Source organism: Protomyctophum bolini, assembly GCF_963924005.1.
Source record: "Protomyctophum bolini genome assembly, chromosome: 5".
In the NCBI taxonomy this organism is placed as follows: domain Eukaryota; kingdom Metazoa; phylum Chordata; class Actinopteri; order Myctophiformes; family Myctophidae; genus Protomyctophum; species Protomyctophum bolini.
In genome coordinates this window covers 30,338,571-30,360,962 of record NC_137866.1, presented here as the reverse complement: position 1 = coordinate 30,360,962, position 22,392 = coordinate 30,338,571, and the positions used below count along the sequence as shown (strand labels likewise).

The window sequence follows — 22,392 nt, the reverse complement described above, 5'->3', positions numbered from 1 at the left end:
AGCTACATTCGCTAGCGAGTTAGCACAAACGTAGCAATTCAAGTGTGAAATCTCCAGGATTGTGATATTTCACAGCAGTCGACAATCATGACTAGAATTTCACCGCTATAAAGTGAAGTAACCTAACCGGTGGCTGACGTGCACGCGTATTTGCCAGCTGTGTGCTCACGTACGGCCACAATAAGCAACGCTTAAACGTTACGTCGTGTGTGAAGACGAAGGGACGGCTTCACGCACGGCGCCGTAACGGAACGGGACGACGAGACGGCCCCGCTCTCTGCGTGCTCTGTTTACACTCTCTGCTCTCTAACAACTAACATGATCCATCCGAGCCGCCGGCCGTTATGTCCTAACGGACAGTCCGAGGTGGATCATGTGGATCTGCTGCTTACCCTTTTGGTCTTCGGGGTTAAACTAGAAGCGGTTGATCGTCCCGTCTCGCCGTTAAAAAAAAGGTTGATCATACAGAGCTGGCCGTTGTTGCTATTTTTGATCTGCTAAGCTACCGGCGGTGTGTGTGTCCCCTCCTTCATTTCCGGCATTCGCCTCTAGAGGTCTACTCTAAACTCACTGTAGCGAGCGAGTAACTGACAAAAATACAAGTTTTAATTTAATGGCCATGGTTCACATGAATGTTTGTCTTTCGTAGTGGTGCTGTGAAACTGAAAAAGTAACGTTCCATTTGCTTTGCATGGGCATTCATGTTTGGAGATGACTATTAGAATGGACATTTATTTAGACATTGAGTGAGCAATGCGCACTCAATGTCTAAATCATCAGCATCATGAGCATGCTGATGCATGCAAAGCATGATTATGTACCATCAGATCAGCATTATTTTAAGGGCACATAATTATAGGTCTATAAATTGTGTCGTGAACTTGTGATACATTGTGGACAGATTATTTGCAATCATTGCACCAACGCTTGGCAACGCAAGTCTCAACTAGTCAACTCCTTGCAGCAAAACAGTTTTAATGCCACACTGCACTCAGTGGGGAGGACTGGCCTTAGCTCTGGTCCATACTGTAGCTCTAATGCCGTCGCAACAGCAGTAATGCTATGGAACAGAGCTAGACTGGCCTTTATAGATTAATGTATTATGTTGTTCAATTGATTAATTTATTGCAGCCTATGTATTTTCTAAGGTGAATTGAATATGAAGAACTCCAATGGAAACAAGCCATAGGCTTTGAGTTTGCAAACTGTTAAAAGTATTCAATCAATCAATGTTCATTAAAATGGTAAATGGTGCATTTATATAGCTCCTTTGTCCAAGGCGCTTTACAGAGATTGTGCATATACATTCACACACCGATTGCCGGAGGAAACCATGTAAGGCACCAACCTGCACATCGGGAGCAATTTGGGGTTCAGAGTCTTGCTCAGGGACACTTCAACACTAAATCTGGGGGAGCCCGGGTTCGAGCTGGCAACCTTGCGGTTCCCGTCTGGTCACTCTACCCTGAGCCACTGCCGCCCCATTAACGTGCACTATCCCGTAAATAAACAAATGGAGCAAAGTAGACTGTGATAAATTGTGTAATGGCAGCCAGCAAGGTACCTATATGACAACCAATTCCAAAGATTAATTCAGCAATTTATTCTGAACATCAAGATGAATTATTTTTCACAGTTTGTTTATCAAACTCTGAACACCCCCATGACCCCAATACCACACACAGCATCATACACATACAATTCAAAATGAGGAATATCAATAGTTTAATATAAACAAAAAAGTTAATATACAGCAGAATACTGTAATATTTCTTCTTTTAAGGCTAAAGCCAGCATTGACTACAGAAGCATTGCGAAAAGATTGGCCTAAGGGTTTGGCATGATTCTTGAAATTAAGAAAGCAAATATTAGTTCTACTCAAAAGGACTAACATCTCAACATTGTGTCAACTTTTCTTCTTCACATCTCCAGCAAACGATAAGCTTCATAATATGACCTTTGTATGAAACATGTCAGAATGAATAATACAATCGTGGCAGGTCTATGACAATGAAATGAAAAATGTTACAAAATAATGACAATAATTTACACAAATGAGTGAAAAAAAAAGTCTACTTCAAGGCATACTCAAATACTAAATTCAGTTAAAACAAATTTCTAGCCACATAAAATCAAATCGAAGAACACTAAATCATACATCGAAAGAGGCTGCGAGAACAGAACTCTTAAATGGATAATAGATAACAGACAGTATAGTTGAGATTTTTTGAAACACAAAAGGAAAAGCTAAAATACATTATGGATACCAAGTTCTGATTCACAAATTGCAGCTATCGTATCGCCTATCCTCAGTAGCACTTAGTTACTTAATGGCATTGTAAAGCTAACACTGTAGACTACAGTTGGCTTCAACAAATGGGTCAGTCAGTAGTACAGGAAAAACAAAGCCTAAGCTTTGTCCTAATCTAGAGAGGTTTCAGACATTGCATTGTACAATTTATTGAATCATAGAAATATGCAATCTTTACTTTCTAACAAATAAAAGTACCAATTGGCTCCAGACAGTTTTCAATGCCACTTTCAGGAGTACCACAAAATACTAAATAGTTAACGAGGCCTAAGGGCTATGGAATCAAAATATGCTAATGATTGTCAAATTGTTCTCACACAAGTGTGAATTGTGTACAAATAATTATCACTGGTAATGAAGGTAGATGAAGTGGTAGCGCGCACACATACACAGAAACAAGTTACTCAATCATATCACCAAATATGGTCACACTTCTGAGTAGAACCCATAGTGAAACTGAAACAGATGTGATACCTAACAATACAAGTGTTATTATATGGGAGCATTTGTGTTTAACACAAGGTGACACGGGGGTACATAAAACATTGCAAATGCTTAGAACAGAGGCAATGTTATGTATTTTGAAATACAGCCTCAGTCATGTCGTCCGCTGGACTCAATAATGGAGGTGTGAGCATGTGACTACATGGCCAATCAACAGAATTACCGTTCCATTTTAAGTTTTTTAACAGCTACTTTGTTTTATATTTAGGAGTTATTAATCAAAACAGAAATTGGTCGTTTTTAAGTTTGAATGATCGAATTCAACTACCGGCAAAGCACGTCATCTGTACTGATTTTTACAACAATACAAGTATTATGTCAACTTCTTTTTTTCATCGGTTAACTAAACAATTTAAAAACGACAACACTGCCCCATCCTGAATGTTGTGACGTACAAAATAGTTACGTGGAAAATTGTCTGAGAATCCACTACAAAAGGGCCTGATTAGTCTAATCAGTTGTTAATAACAACGTCATCTTGGACTGGTAAGAGCAGTTTCCCTATGCTCTGCCTGCTGTATCAACTAAGACGCTTTTTTTTCTCACCCGTCTAAAATTAAAATGCGACACATCAAAGATTAGCAAGAATTTAGAGGCCTGTTTGAATTAATGAAAGACCTGTCCTCTAGTGAAAAACATATAAGTGGGTATGTCCAAGGTTAACAAAACATGGATCGTCCCTGTCACTTCTGTTCATGCCACATTGAGGCAGTCAGATTCACCTGCCCATTGTACCCGGCCATGTGTAGATAACACCTGCACTCAAGAGCCTCAAGGTAAGTGTGCGGACTGAAGTTTGTCCTACTTATCTCCCTTGACCCACTTATTCATAACGAGCTGAAAGACAAACCGCCACTAAATTAGCGCACCCATTTTATATGAAATACAACACCGCCTTCTCTTGCCTTATGGAGTGCTTAAGTTATTATTGATAGCAGCGGTAGAACTAGTCACTAGTGGTACTACCATGTTTAGGAGTGAAATATACCAGTGAGTAAAAGGGTTTTGAGTTAATGTTCCCCCTCAGTTATTGTATGCAGTCATGACCTAAAACACCACTCTGTAACTTTAGAGACAGACTGCTCTCAGAAGTTTAGCCTTCTTATTCTGTGACAACAGGCCCTGGTCCAAATCAGCATTTGCTGAATAACATCACAGCATCGGCCCTTATCAAGAAACCTGCCATTTCTGATCCTGGACAACTACATGACAGCTCTTGGTTCTGGCACAGTAATAGGACAAGATTTAATTGATTACGCGTCCAAAACAGAGGACCCTGATTAATTGATTGCTTCAAGCAGGTTTGGTTATGTCGAAACTGAACAAAAGTCCATTCACAAAGTAGCTCGCCTGGATTTGAAGATGAAACCTGGAGTGAATCATTATGTCTAATTTATACTCGGTTGTACGAAGGTGTCCCATGCTGAACACAGCCTATCTACAAGATCAAAACGTGTCACTCTGTGACGTGTTGTGAGACATTTTCAGCACAAGACACCATTCTACGCAAAGCACAAATCAAGCTTTAGTATTCATACTGGCCTGACAGATAGGAGCCAGTCAAACTCAAAGTAGTACGGTTTTAAAAGAAATATTGATAAAATATAGGAGTTGTTTTCTCTAAACCCAACAACTTCTCTCCATAGAAAGTATCACTAAAAGAACTCTGGAAAAAAATATAATCTCTGCACCTCATTATTTAACTAAAAGGATGATCTCACAAACATTCATCATCCTTTCAAATTGTACTATATATATATATATATATATATATATATTATATATATATATGTTCTTGTAAATATACAATTAACTAGTGAGACAATCAATGCTGCACGACCCAAATGAATTGGAGTAAACCAAGAACTCAAATATGGCCAGTTATACTAAAACAGTCCAGTGATACGGTATATACAGACAGCACAACAAGTCATGTTTACCGAGTTCTAGGCTATTCATTTGCTTCACTAATCCAGAGGCTCAGAAATGATAATCCTGTAGATTCCCTGGAATAAAACTTGCTCAACAGCAATTATTATTATTATCTTTCATTTTTTTCCCCAAATAGAGAAAACCTGATACAAAAGTTTGTGGTGTCTGCTCATTTAAACCTTTTGTGTATTTAATGTAGACTCAATCATTGTGCAGCTATGTCAGTCTCTCCTCAAATTACACACTTAAGTCAGATTTTTAAGGAGGCCTACTGCAGTGTTTGCCATAACCTGGAGGTCCAAGGCCTATCTCTTGTAGTGATTGGGTGCATCGGCGAACATGTATTTCAGTCTGTAGGCTTCGGCTAGAAGGAGTCCCACTTCTTCGTTACCCCAGTGGATTGTAGGAAGGTTCTGGAGTAGCATGAGTAGGCCCTACAGTAGAAATAAAGTGAGACATTTGAATTTGAGGAAAAAACAAGACTCCAAAGGCCACCTAGCCAGTGTTGTACCTGAACGCGTTCAAAGAACGATAGTTCACTAACGCGTTCTCATTTGGGCTGAATGTGAACTGAATGTACTGTATTTCTGCCTGACGTCATTGTGAACGCGTTCATTTCTGGCGTGTGTGAACGCCACTTTTTCTCGTTCAACTTTGTTCAAGAGTGAGTGGGGGGGGGGGTTACAGACGTTCGTATCCTGCCACAACGTTATGCTGCTTTCACACAGGCAGATGCAACAGATGCAAAGCTACACTAGTACACCTAGTCACAAACAGTGTCGTCGTTAAGCAGCAGGAGCCTAGGATCCCAGCAGCAGCTGTCCGTTTATCATTAGCACAACCACGAACGTCCAACACATACTGTATATACAACAACTTACTCTCCTAATGCTGCCTGCAGGTTCCATGTTTAATTCCAGCGTGTGTAACCTACATTGTCTAAGTGACAGTTTTCATATTGTAAACATGGTCACTAACGTGGTTTAGCGACTAGTACTTTGACAGCTCATCCATCATAGCTTGTTTACAAGTGAAACCTACTTCCTGTGCAGAAACTGCCTCATCAAAATAAGAGCCACTTGTATTGATTAGTCAACACTAGTTTTATTTCCACATCTACTTACAGGACGTTAACATCTCTAAATCCCTGTCTCTCAGCTGGTGCGCAAATGGCTATAGGCTGTGGCAATAATAAAATAAAATAAAATAAAATAAAAAAACTGTGAACTGAACTAGTTCATAAAATAAAATAACTTTCCCAACACTGCACCTAGCAGGCCCTCAAGGTTGTGCTACCCCTTACTTAAAGCAGAACTCCATGCTAGAAGGCTTTCCCCACCAAAGAGGTCCAGGTGTTATTTTTGTGTAAAACGCATTATTGGCCATTTCCCCTACCATAAACCCTCAATTAATTGAATGGAATTGCATTGAATGGAATGCTGCATTATGCTAATTCGCTTATTTCAATCGCTCAAAAATCAATCATAATGTAAATAGTACTACAACTACAAATAAAGGTAAGAAAGCATTCTAGCATGGAATTCTCCTTTAACACCAAATTAAATCAAAGTGGTTTCAGCTGACTGACACTGTCATTTTAGGGCGGTTTCACATTGAGTCCGATTGATGCGAACTGTTCCCGAATATCTCCTCAAACTCACTCAATGAGGATTAAAAATCAAGAAAGAAAGTTATATTTATGTTTGTGCAGACTGTTACCGATGAATAATGCATACATTGTAACTCTTATTTGTGAGGAGGAGTGACTAGACTGCTCCTACCTGCTGTTAATGAAATGAGCAGGGCGATTTATCTAGATTGTAAAACAGTACCTGAAAGTCGACCATGGAAAGGATCTCTTTCCGCCACTCAATGAGGAAGGCAGCACAGACGTACAGGTGAAAATGTGAGAAGCCCTCCGCCTCAGCCTGGGTTCAAACAAAATCCAAATCATTGGTTTGACAACATCAACAATGACATTAAAACACCACAAAACATGAACATAATTAAAGTGGAAAAGATATAAAACAATAAGCCATAAACATTTAAAATAGTATTTATAATAAATAGAGTATAACGGAAAGGAAAAGGAAATCAACTAGGTGCTCAGTGGAGGTGCAAATAAGAATAGTACAGATGGTGCTTCAAAGATCAAATAAAAGGGATTAAAATGCAGAAGAAACGGCAGCGATCCGAGCACTCAAAAGTAAAAAAAAAATCAAGGTACTTTATAGAGGGTACTATGCAGTGTGCAAAAGACTTTCTGGCCTTGATAGTCCATACATCCAAACAGAAAAGTCCTACAGTATATGATTGCATTAAACTGTTAAACTCACTTTGACACTCACTTTATGCATGCGCATACCCTCTATTAAAACGCCAACATCGTTGTATACATTTATATATCGGTTTTCAAGGTACTCAAAGTCGCTTTACAGAACAAAAATAAAAACTTGTCCCGGGAACTACGCATAATTATTTTCAGATGAGGACCGCAGCCAAATACAGGTAAATTCTGGGGCTCCTTGACATGAAATACTTTGAAAACTGCTGATATAGATATTTTGTAGAATCTATAGTAGTGTCAGGTCTAAATGGGTTAACACCGAGTTGTACCTGGTATGTGTCCCACAGTCTGATAGTGAGTTACACCTGGTATGTGTCCCACAGTCTGATAGTGAGTTACACCTGGTATGTGTCCCACAGTCTGATAGTGAGTTACACCTGGTATGTGTCCCACAGTCTGATAGTGAGTTACACCTGGTATGTGTCCCACAGTCTGATAGTGAGTTACACCTGGTATGTGTCCCACAGTCTGATAGTGAGTTACACCTGGTATGTGTCCCACAGTCTGATAGTGAGTTGCACCTGGTATGTGTCCCACAGTCTGATAGTGAGTCATACCTGGTATGTGTCCCACAGTCTGATAGTGAATCGTACCTGGTATGTGTCCCACAGTTTGATAGTGAATCGTACCTGGTATGTGTCCCACAGTCTGATAGTGAATCGTACCTGGTATGTGTCCCACAGTCTGATAGTGAATCGTACCTGGTATGTGTCCCACAGTCTGATAGTGAATCGTACCTGGTATGTGTCCCACAGTCTGATAGTGAATCGTACCTGGTATGTGTCCCACAGTCTGATAGTGCAGCGCAGCGGCAGCTCCCTCATAAGTAGGTTATTCATCCAACGGAAGGCGAACTGCAGATACTCTACTTCATACTTCAGGAAGTGACAATGAATGTCCCCTGTGGGACGGAGACAGACAGCACACATTTAATATACATGTGGGACGGAGACAGACAGACAGCGCACACATTAATGTACATGTGATGTCCATGGATGTCCTTCTGTTCAGTGTATTCATTCACCAAGCTGCCTATCCCATAACTTTGTAACATAACGCTTGTGTCATTTCTGGAGAAAGTAGTCAAATCTAAAATGTCCTCAGGCTATTTCATCTGTTATCTTGATCACTATTTTCTGTATCAGTTAGGGAGTGAGTGTGTACTGTATGTAGGCCTACATATTTTATTTCTTATTCACTGCGCGTGCGTACACACACACACACACACACACACACGCACACGCACACACACACACACACACACACACACACACACACACACACACACACACACACACACACACACACACACACACACACACACACACACACACACACACACACACACACACACACACACACACACACACTCCACTTCCTAATGCTGGAGAATCATAAATATTTAATGGTGAAGGCGACCCGAGAGATGACCACACTTACCGTCTATTCTGCTAACCAGCTCCTCCAAGGCTTTCACTTTGTTCTGGATTCCCGGCTGAGCGAACGTGTAATTGTCCTGAAAGGGTATCACATTCAGTCCTTAGTACACGCATGGTAATCTCTCAAGACAGATTCTGCTAACAGCACCCGAATCTGTCAGCATCATTGCCTTAAACATGTGATGTTGTTGTTGTTGTTAGGGGGAATAAACACAGAAGCACCCGGGAGTAAGTGGACTATTGAAGGGGTAGGAGCAAAACTGAGATCCTGTTTTACACAAAATTAGGTGGTGCCAGGTGCCCTCAGAGGCAAAAAACTAAGAAAGAAAAAGTTAGTTTTCTTTGTTTTACTGAATGGGTTCCCAGATCGCAAGTACAGTAATACAGACTGTGCGTATGTTTGTGTGTGTGTTTGTTGTAAAGACCTGGATTCCGTCAAGTAGCTTGCTCATGCACCAGAAGCTGTCTGCCTCGATGTTTCTCTGAGTGTCCAGAGGTAGGGCTGCCACATCAAAGCTCTCCATGTCCTCCTCTGGAACAAGATCCATTCAAAACAGAAACCTTTATTAACGCGCAGGTGAAATTCAGTCGCCCAGAGGCGGCACAGCAGTTAAAGTTACAGGTAAAGGGTAGGAAAAATAAAAAGCACTGTCGTGTACAGCAATACAAGGCAAAACAACTAAAAACAAGAAGCAAAAACAATACAGGAAGTTAAGTGTGTCAACCAGGTTAGTGGTTGGGAATTTATAATGGTGTTTTAACACAATAAACACTGTTGGAGCAAAGTGTGTGTGCGGAGTGCGGACCACTTCTACACTGTATTGTATCTACCTTTGTCCAGCAACAGCCAGGAACTGGAAGCCACCTGCTTTTTAAACTAGGGCCTTTGATCAAGGCCTGCCAGTCCCAAAACCTAAAGCCTAATGTATAAAATAACCACCAAGCCTTATTTTCTGATGTACAAGCTCACATTCCATCACGATGCGATGCATTATTATGAGCTTGTTGTAGATCTGCTATTTCGTTTTGATCGTTTCAAATCTTTTCCTCTTTTAACAATTTTCACCTATTGCTCTAACAAATTGGAGCACCAAGGTTTAAAGTAGACATACAGTCGCAAATCACATATTTATTTTGTCCCAGTGACTTTTAACATGGAAATGAATGCACAGAACTAATTTCGAATGTAATTTAAGTAATTTAAGCCCTTAAGCCATTATATACTCAGAGATCAAATGTCAGTAAATAAAGACAATTGTGTAATTAAGTTAAGCCAGTCTCAACATGTGCCTTGTCTTTATTCAGCTTAGTATGCGTCCACAAGTTCACAACCCATTTAAGCTCTTTAAACCTGGTAACGGGTTCATCTTTCTACCCCGAGACCATCATTGGACAAAGCCCAACAAAGGGCCAGCCGGGCCTTCCGGACATTAAGTGAACATAGAGTATCATGTTTTCCAAGTAAGATATAACAGCCATGCGGTAATTTTCCAGACAAATGCAGCTTACCGACAAACTCGGAGAGGAAGACTACAAAGAAGGGCGTGACCAAGTCATTAATCCCCTGGACGTAACCGCTGGCTGGGTGTCGGATCGCCCAGATGAACAGGATTCTCTCGAACACCTGCAGGGACACAGGGGCAGGATGTTTGCTCAGGAAGCATGCTGCTGGGCGCATTATGGCTTAGGCTTGCTAAAGCCCTTCTGACAGTCACATTAAAAAGTCACGCTGTACAAAACAAGAACTTTTTGTAATCATATTCTACTCTCGCATATATTTATTTACGCATTTATTTATCATATTTATGAATGGATCAAAGCAGCAATTAGTAACATTCAGAATGTAAGGGTGCATGCATGTATGTATGTATGTATGCACGTGCGACCGTGCATGTTTTTGTTTATGTGCGTGTTTGAGGTGTTTACATAAGACAAAACGTTGCCGCCATATTGGAGTGATGCCGGCAGCACTACCGCTGCGCGATCTAGTGGCGAATCCAAATATTTGAGGACTGTCTGCCTCTTTATATAGAATGTCTTTGTGCGTGCCATAAAGTAAAGAGGTACATCCGCCCGACCCGGAAGTGATAGCCCTCCGTATCTGTAGTGTAGCCTCACTCTAGGCTGTGTACCAACATGCGGACCATTAATTTCCTTAGTGCGAGCAGATTCATGTTTTATAAGCTCCCAAACATGGTACTTTGTCCCATTTTGAGCAGAAAAAACACTAATAACCCTGTGCACGTGTACCGAGGATTATCATGTAGGCTCTTTCTACAATGAGAGGCTTCTGGAGGCTAGTGACAGAAAGGTACCAATAATATTTTTAAATCAAATCTTTCTCGTGTATAGCCCAGATGGTAATAATGCACTTTTTTTTAACAGGGCCCGCAAGCATTGTAGGAGCAACTGTCCTCCTGAAAAAGTTAGTCTCCGGAACTTTCCTTTCAGATTCAACTGAAAGCCCACAAATTTCCTAAGAAACATATCTACATTTGTTCACATTGCCCAGGACTACTTGAAATGCATTTGAAATGCTCTAATCTGTAAGAAATTGCAACAACCAACAAAAATCTGTTGAGGAAGAGGCCTTGCTCAACTGTGTTATTATTATTAGCCAGCAGTGTCTCGATATAAACAAGGGGAAGAACAGACTCTTCCTCAAATGCTATGGCACCACACAATTAAGCAATACCACACAAGAGGGAGCACTATACTGTGAGATACAGTATTGGCACTGCTGTGCTACAGTTACAAGTCTCAGGCTGTGCTGTATCAGCAAACCAGTGCCATTATCTCACTACTGTGAGATAATTATGGCACTGGTTATGGTCTCACAGTACTGTGAGATAATGCATAACCTTAAGTTAAGACATGAATCTCTTGACTCCTTTAAAATAACCCGAATGTAATGGGTGTTAAAAGCAAGTAATATTCCATCCACATGTAGAGTACTTTTATTTGGGGGTAAAACAATACAGACATCTAGCCTCAGGAGATCCACGTGGCTCACCTCTTGTACTGCAGGCTGCTGGAACAGTGGGATCAGAGGGTTGGTCCTTGGAATGTCAATATGGATCTGATAGGGAGCAGGTTAACGGATTCAGGATAAAATATCTGATTATATATTTTACAAATCTCAATGTAGTGTTCAATGCAAATCATCATGTGCTTCTTGACACTTGAACCACATCTATTTGCATAAACACAATAATTACAGGGCTAGTACAGGTTCTCACACACACACGCACAACAAACTCGCCTAGTATAGTGGTCTAATCAGTAGACTACGAATCCCGCTGCCGGGGTTCGTATCCCTCTGCCGCTACTGTTTTTCCAACAACCGAGGAACGGGATGATTTTTGGCCAATAAAGTGCCGTCTCTAGCGAACCTGAGCCACGGGAGACACCACCAAGCAGCCTAAGGGCTGCGAGTTGCCGTGTCGAGTGTTGCGAAGTTCACTACTGGAGTTGCAACCCGATATGGACAGAATAGTAAATTATTACCCCCCACCAAGGCGCCCCCCTTGGAGGAAAGTCTGCTAACCACGGAGCAAAGATCGGCAGTGTCGGTAGGCCAATCAGAGGCAGGCGGTGGCGGGCCTTTACCGGACCGACAAGTAATATTGAATCATGTGCAGGAGAGCTTTCAACAACTGGGAGTCAGTCAGTCAGTTACTCATGTTAATTACTATATGCCGGCCCAGCCAGGTTCAATGGCAATATAATATAAAAGCAAATCAATCTAGGGACTTTTAGGACTTGAAGCCTGTGGTTATAAGGCTCACTGTCCCAACGTGATACATTTGTCTTGTTTGATTCCGTTCAGCCAAAGTGTTACCTGTCTGTAAGTGTCCTTGTAGTGTTCGTCTGTTCGGGAGTGGTAATACTGCTCAATGAAGCCAAAGTACTCGTCCCTTTTCCTCCTCAGCACCAGATCTCTGCGCTCCATGTTAGCAGGCAGGTAGCCCTGAGACGGTAGGATAATAAGAGAATAAATCGTAATTATGTGAATGATTTGGGAGAAAAGTCGATGAACTATTTGTGAGATAGACGATAATCATTTTGTCATTATGTCAGGGGTTCTGAAAGATTTTGGCTGGGGACCCCTAGAAATGCTTTGGCCGTGTCGCTCGAAAACTTCGGCGATAAATGTGTTAACAGGTGAGATGTTCGGAAAGTGAAGGTTGTAGTTTCTTACGGAGAGGAGTCTCCATGTAATCGGCCGGACTTCTCTTGGTATGCCCGACCAGCTGTGCTTCCGGAGTTCATCTGTAACACAATAACACCGTAGTATGACATATGACACAGCATTATCAATGCTATATTTGACCAAATCAATAAAAGGGGCAGACATTTAGAGACAACCGAGGAGTTGTCAATGGTGAGGGTAAAATTGGGTTGTTTGGCGAGTGTGGATTTTGAACCAATGAGGACTACCTCGGTTTTGTCACTGTTGAGAATTTGACAATTTCGTCAACAAATAAAAAGTAGACAAAATTGTTAAACAGGGACTAGTGGACAAGAGATCAAGTATAAGTAATTTTACAATTGATTGCATGCTGAAAATAGCAGATCTACAAGCCCACAGCGCGTCGCAGCGCGACACGTTGTGGGCTTGTAGATCGGCTATTTTCAATGTAAAATCAGTCATTGCGACGACATCAAGGCCCGCCAAAATACATTTTAGTCGACTAAATGAACTGTAGATTTAGTAGATCGGCCTTTTTCAGTGCGTGCCATCCGCTCGCGAGCAACCAAGTAGCACTCGGGCTTTGTAGTCTCACCTAGGTCCGTGTTGGAACAGGCCAGCAGGTATTTGAATTTGTCCAGCCGGGTCTTCTCTCGCACCGTCATGGGCGGTGCCCCCGAGGCGTTCTGGTCGGAGATGCGGGCGACCAGCGGGATGATCTGGCGGACAGGAAGAGACTGCTGCTTCTGCAGCGTGGAGCGAACTGGGGAGAGCAGGAGAGGCGAAATAACTTATTTAGCCCAATGGGACTATGAGAGCCAAGTACCCTATCTTAGAATTATTGTTTGTGACCGTTGTTAAATTACATTAAAATGTCTCAGCACAATTATAAAATAAGAACTATCCCGTTGCTGATCTTTCAATGAGCAGATTTATTATATTAACGTTTTTTTCCTCTAGGTTTATAAAAACTCAGTCAACTGCTAGCAGGTTTCTGACTGGGCTGTGTGCGACAGTCATCGACAGCTGCAGATGTCTCCCATAATATAGAATATTTGCATACAGTCACCAATTGCAACAGTCAGCACGAATATATTGCAACGACCATGTCTGTCATTTCCAGTGAACATTGTGCAGCTCCACACACACCTGAGGATGTGCTGAGGTGAGCCTCGCTGTTGGACTTGACCACTATGCCGTTCACCTGTCCGCACTCCTCCGTCATCTCCTCCTCTGGTACGTCCTGGAGGTCTGGGCCCTCCGCCTGTCTGTCTGCTGTGCAAGTGTCCTCCTCCTCCTCCTCCTCCTCCTCCTGTTGCTGGGGCTTCTGAGAGGACTGTGGACCAAATAGTGAACCCATTTAGGCCTAACGTCGAGAATTTGTCAGTGGTGCTCAATATTTCATGTCAAGGACCCCAAAAATGTAAATGTAAAAAATGTAGAAAATATGTAGTTCCAGGGATCCCCCAGAAGCTAAGATTTGACTTAAAAAACGTTTGTTCTGAAAGAATATACATTCAAAGATTTGCGCCACATTTTCACGGTTTTTCAAAAATAGCAGACCTACAAGCTCATAGCGCGGCACTCGGTGCTGCGCTATGAGCTTGTAGATCTGCTATTTTCCAATAGCTTAAGTATAAAATAATGCTTAAAACACCAAAAGGGGTTCCCGTTCTGAATGGGTAAAGCAGCTGCGTCTTTAACTGCACTTAAAGTTTAAGTGGTTAAGTGCAATACAGTAGTAGACGCTAAACGTTATTCATGAATTCAACCACGTTCAGGGCTATTTTAAGTGAAATCATGCTTTTGAATACAGTTCTGTATTAGGCCCAAAAATAAGTAGTGACTGTATATCTTGAAGATTAATCTTCAAGATATACAATCACTGAAGGAAACTCAAGAATAGAAAATGGTGTAGTTCAAACTACAGTAGATTTTACAACTATTTCTACACAACAGAATAATTTTGTGTGCGATTAATTCACCACAAAAATGTTTGTTTGTGTCATGAGTAAGTTAACACAGAACGCGATTACGCCCCAATAAAGCGCCATAAATTATTATTCGTTATAAGGCTATGAATCATTAATGTCTTAATCTCTCAAGACAGATCCAGAGCTCTGCAGAAGAATCTGTCGGCTAATATGGTTAGATTGCATCAAAGTGGCAATTCATGACTGTCTCATACAGGGACCTGCAGAGAGTGTTAGAGAGGCAGGGGCTGAAATCCCGTAATAGGACACTTTTGGACAAGAATGAACATAGCAGATCTACAAGCTCACAAGAGAGCTTGTAGATCAGCTATGTTCGGGGCGCAACCCAGCACTCTTTAGCTAGTGGAGATGGATTTCTAAACAAATTAGTTCAACGCAAAATACTGTGTTCAAGTTCAGGAGACTTCGGGGGGAAAAAAGCAATTCTCATGAATGCATGGCATGGAAAGGAGTGGCATTTGCATTTCTTACCATAGTAAATCGTGGTCTGGACTCACGTCTTTACAGACGGGTAAAAGGGCAGGGGCTGAAGCCCCCTTTGATGTCTATGTGTGCTCGTCCCTGGTCTCATTATCATAGTCACCTGGTGATGTGTGGAGTGCAGGCCTGAAGGCAGTGATGAAGGGTGGACAGGAGCACTAAGGAAGTCCTCGTCCTCCTCGTCGTCAATGTCCCAGGCGTCGTTGGTGCTGCGGGCAAACTCATGGAAGCTGGAGGCTTTCTTAGACTTGAGGTTGTTGAGCTTAGGCTTCGGGGTGTCTTTGGAAAAGCTGTAGAGACAGCAGAGAAAATTAAACAAATGTCTGGATGTTGTGTCAAAGCAATGGTGAGATTTGTACACAGATGAGGTGGATAGATCTTTGAGACCCAACGAAAGACTATGATGAAAGCATGCTTCAAAAGTGCCAAGTACAGAGTAAAGATAATTCAATGAAAAACAGAACAAAGGTGCAAACAGTGTCAACTCAACAGTGTCATGGACTTAACTAAATTAACACACCACATAACAGCCTAACTGCAAAAAAAACAATAACCGCAAAGGTCAAAGGACTCACAGCAAAGATAAAACACAGCAAGACAACAAAGTAAATGGCGTTAAAAAAAATGGGGAAAACAATGACCTCAATGACATGATTCCATGCAGATCGTCATTTTGTGAGCACTTACGTGCGTCGTAGTCGTGGGTCGAGAGGTGGATGCTGTGCTCCATACACAGGCTGTATACTAGAGGGAATGAGACACCATGTAACCCGTGTGTCAATCTGAGAAGCCATCGTCAAACAGTCTGCCTTGAGAGACTACCTGTGTGTGAACTGACGGATGTAGTACTATTTAACCTGCTTACTGAAAGCATGGGCATCAGAGCACAATGTCTAGCCAGCAGGGGAGGGCATTCTCTGAAATGCATCAGCGACTACTACTACTACAGGTGGTCGTTGGGGGAACCTGTTTAGCAGGGACCTGAACTGGGAGGGATAGCATGTTCCTTTGCACGTGTTACTTCCTCCCAGTGAAACTCCTCACTGTCAGTATCAGGTTTTAATGACTCCACCATGTGTATTGTGTATCAGATGAAACATCCGGTTTTCTACTCAACACCATCCCCAGACCCACAGCAGGTGTTGGCAGTGAAAAGGACTATACAGTACACATGGAAGGGAATTGGCATAATGACTAAAAGGAGAACAATGAAAAAGAGTTGATAAAAAAAACAAAAACCTGACTGTGTGACAAGGATTACATTATTCAGAGCAGAGAAAGTCCTGTGGCAGCCTGGAATATCTGGCCCACTCATGGGATCTGATCTGTATTTGAGTGAGAGCTACTAGCTGTCACCCAGACTACTGTTAGACACATGGCATTGCCAGCCAGGCATTCATTATTCTGGGTATCAAAGAGAGCGCTCACATTTTAAAGAGCCTTGCAGATTAAGGCTTTTAGAGTTCAAACCTTCCCTCTGCGGCCGATTTCAGTTTGATTGATCTCGGTGCCTCTCTGTTTAATGAAAGACTACTTCCTCTTTAAGCTTGATTAGGCTTTAAACCAGTCAGGACGGGAACCCCTTTTGGTGTTTTAAGCATTATGTTATGCTTTAGCTGTTGAAAAATAGCAGATCTACAAGCTCAGTGCCACGCTATGAACTTGTAGGTCTGCTATTTTTGAAAAATCGTGAAAATGTGACGCAAATCTTTGAATATATATTCTTTCAGAGCGAACGGTTTTAACTCAAATCTTTGCTTCTGGGGGGGGGGGGGGGGTGTCCCTGGAACAACATATTATCAGATTTCATATATTTTTGGGAGTCCTTGACATGAAAATGTTTGAGAACGACCGACATAGAAACATGGGTTATTCAGAAAAACAGTTTTAGAAGGCAGTTGTAGAATCGTCCTCGAGGTCTAAATGGGTTAATTGGGGGCTTCTTGAACAGAATCTGTGAACAGCTTGTGCGACTAAAGGTGTCCGCCACCGGTCCATGGATAATATCCTGTTCCAGCGGGGTGCCAGCCTCATGCTGCTCAGCCTACTGTACGTCCAGTGACCCGAGGATGACCCAGCACAGATACAGTCACAGACTCACAGGCATAGTGCCGGAGGCTCGGGACTCGGGCTAGACGCAGGCCATTCATTGTCCAGAGTGATCCTTTCATCGACTTTAATTCCGGAGACATATTGTTGTTGCCATTCGGTGGGTGAGGTTTTAAAGGCTGCGGGCGGACCATGTCAAATTATATTTGAAAACCATTATTATCCTCAAGCTTACAAGGTGATGCATTCATTTTCTAAACTCAACTTGGATGTAATTAGTTCTTGACACCTTAACGGCTGTTCTTATATATTAATGGCAGCCTACAGACCTCCATTTAACAAAAGAAAAAGACACCCCTGTCCTAGACCCTCAATCAAGGGTCTTTTTGGGGATCAATAAAGTATTTCTAACTATCTATTCTATGTGAGGAAATATTCATGAGGGAAAAAAGAGGGAATCAGAGAGCTAAAACTTCTGCTTCAGTTGTCAGGATTTAGATATGATAAATGATTTTTACTTATTGATTTTACCAATCATTTTCTTAATATGTTCATTATTTGGGAGACAATATCACTTCTGTATACACAAAAGCAGTGGGCTTGATTCACCTGCACAAGAAGAGACTTAAAAATATACACCTGCTGTTTTCTATACTTGCACAAGAGACTGTGATATGCTGCCTCATTTTTATTTCTATTCTTATTTCACAAAATAGAAATACAGAGGGGGAAAAAGTCCCCCACTTGTTTTACAAAATTTACACATCTACATTTGTAATGTGTAAATAAAACGGAAGGTGAAAATAGTAGCACAACTCTTAAACAACAACCAATGCTAATTTGTTTTTCTTACACCAACTGAACAGATGTTAAATAGCACAGACAGAACTACATCAACTACATTATTATATAGAATTGCTGAAGGGTTTGTCATTCAATTCACCAGAGGATAGAGAAGATGACCTCATCCAGGTCATTTGCATGAATAAACCGACAGCGAGCCTGGTGTCTCAGAACTAGCTCCAGTCACTATCTGAGCCTGCCAGAGCCTGTTTTGTTTTGTTTACCAGCCTAGGCCTTGTTTTATCAGTAGCAGTTCAAGGACAGGCCGTTGGACCAGCTACAGTAGTTGCTTTCCTGCTCAAACATACTCAACTGTATGTTTGGGTTTGGAGTTTTCCAGCCCTTCTGTCCACCACTGTTTCAGAGAGAGACACACAAGTCTGACAAAGACAGACAACACCCACTCCTCTGAGAGCCTCTCTACTCAAATTACCCCCAACAGACAGCTCATTGCAGCTCCCCCCCTCTACTGCCATGCAGGGAAGGCAGCACACTCTTGGAGCTTGGAATCTGTAGTACCACACATGCAAGATCATGTGCCTAATAACAGACAGACATGAAACGGAAACACGTTGGAATGGACAACGGTCATGTCTTGTCAATAAGACCTTTTGATTATTTATGTGAAGTGCGATGTGTGACAGACGCCACTAACATCACATGATGGGGTCTTATTAGGGAGGGTTACAGAGAGACAGCGAGTGACTTACAGTGCAACAGAGTAGGGAATGGCTGCGAGTCAGTGTTTGTAGCAACACATTAGGAATAGGAACACCCCGACTAATAGCAGACTTAACAGGCCAGTAGTAGAGTATGAAGTAATCACCCCCAACACATGCAGAGTTCCTTTGTGAAGTAACATAAGAGTGTGTGCCCTAGTACTTAACATATGCCACAAGGCATTTTGTAATAATGTCAGCCAGATCAGGTTTCTATAGCTTGTCTCCAATGATAAGCAATAGACTATGTTGTGGGTCACTTTGGTCTAGCTGCTGGGTCACACGTATATGAAAGAGATTAGAAAACTGTAATGTAGTTTTTGTACAGCACAGAACATAGACAGCTAAAAGCACATCGGATAAACAAAAGCAACACAAATCTATAATCATCAATAAATATGCAGACAATGACATCATAAATCACCACACCAAGATTATTGTATATAATATAATATTTATAAAAAACAGTATTTCACAATTTTCACTTGAAAACTTCCGAGTGACTCATCCAATAAGACTATAACAGCACTGAGGTTACAAAATAATATAGCCCCACGTCTTGGCTGATAAGACTGGGAACTGGACCAGTGTGTGGGCACACTGGACAGCACAGGGTGGGCAGTATAGTGGGGAACTGGACCAGTCTGTGGGCAGCACAGCGTGGGCAGTATAGTGGGGAACTGGACCAGTGTGTGGGCAGTATAGTGTGGAACTGGACCAGTCTGTGGGCAGCACACGGTGGGCAGTAGTAGTGGGGGAAGTGGAGCATATGGCAGACTGAGGAGAGGAGCACATGACAACCATGACAACAACTAACTAACTGACACAAACTCACAGTCACAACTAATGTGACACACTTGAGTTGCTTCTGAAAACAGATACGCTGAGCTCTGCCAACTACAGAGCAGCGAGTAACTGACAGCATGTCTCCCCAGACTTTATTGTAGTATAATAATAATGATGATTAAATAAGCGAAGCCATAAAACATAGCTCGACTGTTCCAGTGTCTATCCAACTATCTATCCCATCGTCCGGACGAACTGTGGACTGTGGACATTGTTTGGACATTTTGTGATTGGCTAAGGTGGTTATCAGGCAACCGCTGACGCGGAGCAAGACAGTATTTTGCAAGAAATATTAATATAAAGGAAAACGTGTCGACTAATAAATAATGTGCTGTGTGGGTAGCAATAACTGCAATGGCAGAGCTAGCCCGGTTGTTTAGATAAGATGACATTTTCAACTGTGTGTACATTTTGAGACATTAGTCTCAAAATGTCTTGTCTCTAGACAAGCTCACAGGCGACGCGCTGTGAGCTTGTCAGGAGTGAGTGAGTGACAGTCGCGATCACGAAAAGAAAACAACCGCCTTGATCGACGCAATAAAAGGATCATTCAGATCTGAACCAAAATGCACCACCATACGTACCTCCCGGGAACCTTGGCGTTTCTCCTCCAGAAATGCACCCTGTTGTCGGTGGCCATGGTACAGGTTCAATGTCCCCCCAGGCTCGGATCAGATCCGATCCGATCAGACTTGACACTGATCAGCAGCGTCTCGTCTTCTTGTCTCTTGTCGCACCAACAAAAACATATCAGGGAGCCCCGGCGGGTTGTTTCCTCCGTACGTGTTCCATCCAACGGTCCTCCTTTGTTTTTAACAACGTATATTAACCAATCTTTCTTTCTTTAATAATACCCCCGCATTGGGTTCACACGGACTGTCTCCACTACTCCCAGCAACACACAATGTTGTTTTGGTTGCAAGATTTACGACAACGACGACGACGATGATGATGATGATGATGATGATGTATGGTAAAGTAGTGCGCTGGAGGTCGCCATCTTGGAGACTAGTCCCACCGACAGAGTGGCGTGTGATTGGCGGGCGGGTCTAACAGGTGCAAGGGGCGACGGACCAATGGGGAAACACCGGCGGAGGAGCCGCTCGAGGGGGGAGATGCTACAAACAACAAACAGATAGAATGTCAACAAGTCAGATAAAATAAGATATATAAAACACAAGTAAATACATAAACAATATAGATACACACAGAGAGGCGTGGGGTGAATTATAGGCCTAAGTAGCTAAGTTACACTTCGTACTCAGTTCGTAGTTAAGTTGGTTTGGAAATGGCTTTGCAATGCGTCCACCATGTTCGTTTGGGTAAGCATTACTTTACTTCATGACAAAAGGTTTTGCACCCAGAGTTTTACTACATTTACAAACTCTAGTCATTTTGCACCATTTGTTTTCCATTGTGGCCTACAGTTATAGCCCCCCTCCACCCAATAAAAGAATACAAATAAAAAAATACTAGTGCATAAATCAAAACAACTCAGTGAGTCATGAATGCTGAATATCACTTTACTTCTCTGTTTTTCACAGGTGCAGCATGTAGACCCTCTGGCCACCAGAGGGCAGACATTTTCCTTTCGCCCCCTGAAGGATATACTACTCCTGTGAGTGAAACCAGTCAGAGTGAAACCAGTTAAACCACTGTATTTATTTACTGTAAATATTTGGAAAAACGGGTTTGTAGAATTGTGTTGGTAGTTGGTTGATTACATATCAACAACAGAAAGGGATAGCAAGTTGCCATGCTTTGCATAATGCAGTCTGGGTGGGAATAATTAAGTTTGAGTTGAAGGGGCTGCTAATTGAATGGTGTCAACCCATTATTTTTATGACAAGAAGATATATACCCCCGTGTTGTTTAATACATTGAGTTATATATTGTTAAATGAAGTGATTCGGGCTCAAAGAATACAAAGAATTTCATGTCTCCTTTCATAATATTCAAATATTAAGCAAATTGATAGGCCTGCAGTGGAGACATGAATTAGTGGAGTTTTGCATGCCAGTCTGTATTTGAATGGCAGGTGCATTTCCTCTTCTCTGTTTGTTTAGGGAAATCACAGCAACTATCCCCACCTGTCTTGAACTCTTCTCAGTGTTCAGCAAACTTCAACCGGGACAACACAGGTGAGACTTTACTCATTTAGAGATGACCCCCCCCCCCTCTCTCTCTCTCTCTCTCTCTCTCTCTCTCTCTCTCTCTCTCTCTCTCTCTCTCTCTCTCTCTCTCTCTCTCTCTCTCTCTCTCTCATCAGAAGTATATTTAACACTTGTAAGTAAAGTGCTTTGTGCTCAGTGCCTATTTCATGGAGTGAGGAATTAGTCAACTCTCAGTCAAGTATTTGTTGTGGTTACCCACGATGACAGTTACAACTTCTACAAAACTATCTCAAACTTCCCCCTTTCTGCCGCGGGAGCGCGTCTTGTGACTCTAGTTCTGTGCCGTCCCTTTTGGTATGGGCAGCTTCTAGGGGTGTGAGGAGGCAGAGAGGAGACACACATACAGTCATCATAGTCATGAGACGAGACAATAGGGAACTGTCTTAAAGCACAGGGACTGTTGGAACTGCCTGGGGCGGCCACAATAGTTTGCTCAAGTCTAAAGTTTCTTTGAACTTTTAGCCTTCCAGACTGCCATGGCTGTTTAGTTGTGTGCAATTTAATATGACACGTTGAACTACTTTACAATATTTACCCTGTCAGTAGCTGGTGGCAATACTTT

General features: G+C 42.1%; 1 protein-coding gene across 1 annotated transcript; it reads right to left on the bottom strand.

The window, feature by feature from the left end:
- Nucleotides 1-1,665: 1,665 nt before the first annotated feature.
- LOC308316186 (TBC1 domain family member 22B-like) lies at nucleotides 1,666-20,662 on the bottom strand. The gene is made up of 13 exons (XM_080764623.1): nucleotides 20,241-20,662; nucleotides 15,303-15,489; nucleotides 13,875-14,061; nucleotides 13,321-13,488; nucleotides 12,735-12,805; nucleotides 12,375-12,503; nucleotides 11,547-11,612; nucleotides 10,043-10,157; nucleotides 8,959-9,065; nucleotides 8,535-8,610; nucleotides 7,868-7,995; nucleotides 6,580-6,675; nucleotides 1,666-5,181 (listed from the first exon to the last, which is right to left on the bottom strand). Exons 1-13 carry the CDS (start codon nucleotides 20,294-20,296, stop codon nucleotides 5,053-5,055), a joined length of 1,515 nt encoding a protein of 504 aa, XP_080620749.1. The 5' UTR covers nucleotides 20,297-20,662; the 3' UTR covers nucleotides 1,666-5,052.
- Nucleotides 20,663-22,392: the final 1,730 nt, after the last annotated feature.

Excerpts from the sequence above, each read along its gene's own strand:
- LOC308316186 (XM_080764623.1), bottom strand. The coding sequence starts at position 20,296 with ATGGCCACCGACAACAGGGTGCATTTCTGGAGGAGAAACGCCAAGGTT. Across the intron at positions 9,066-10,042 it reads CTTCCTCTCCGAGTTTGTCG|AGGAGGACATGGAGAGCTTT; the intron begins GTAAGCTGCATT and ends ATCTTGTTCCAG. Across the intron at positions 7,996-8,534 it reads GCTGGTTAGCAGAATAGACG|GGGACATTCATTGTCACTTC; the intron begins GTAAGTGTGGTC and ends TCCGTCCCACAG.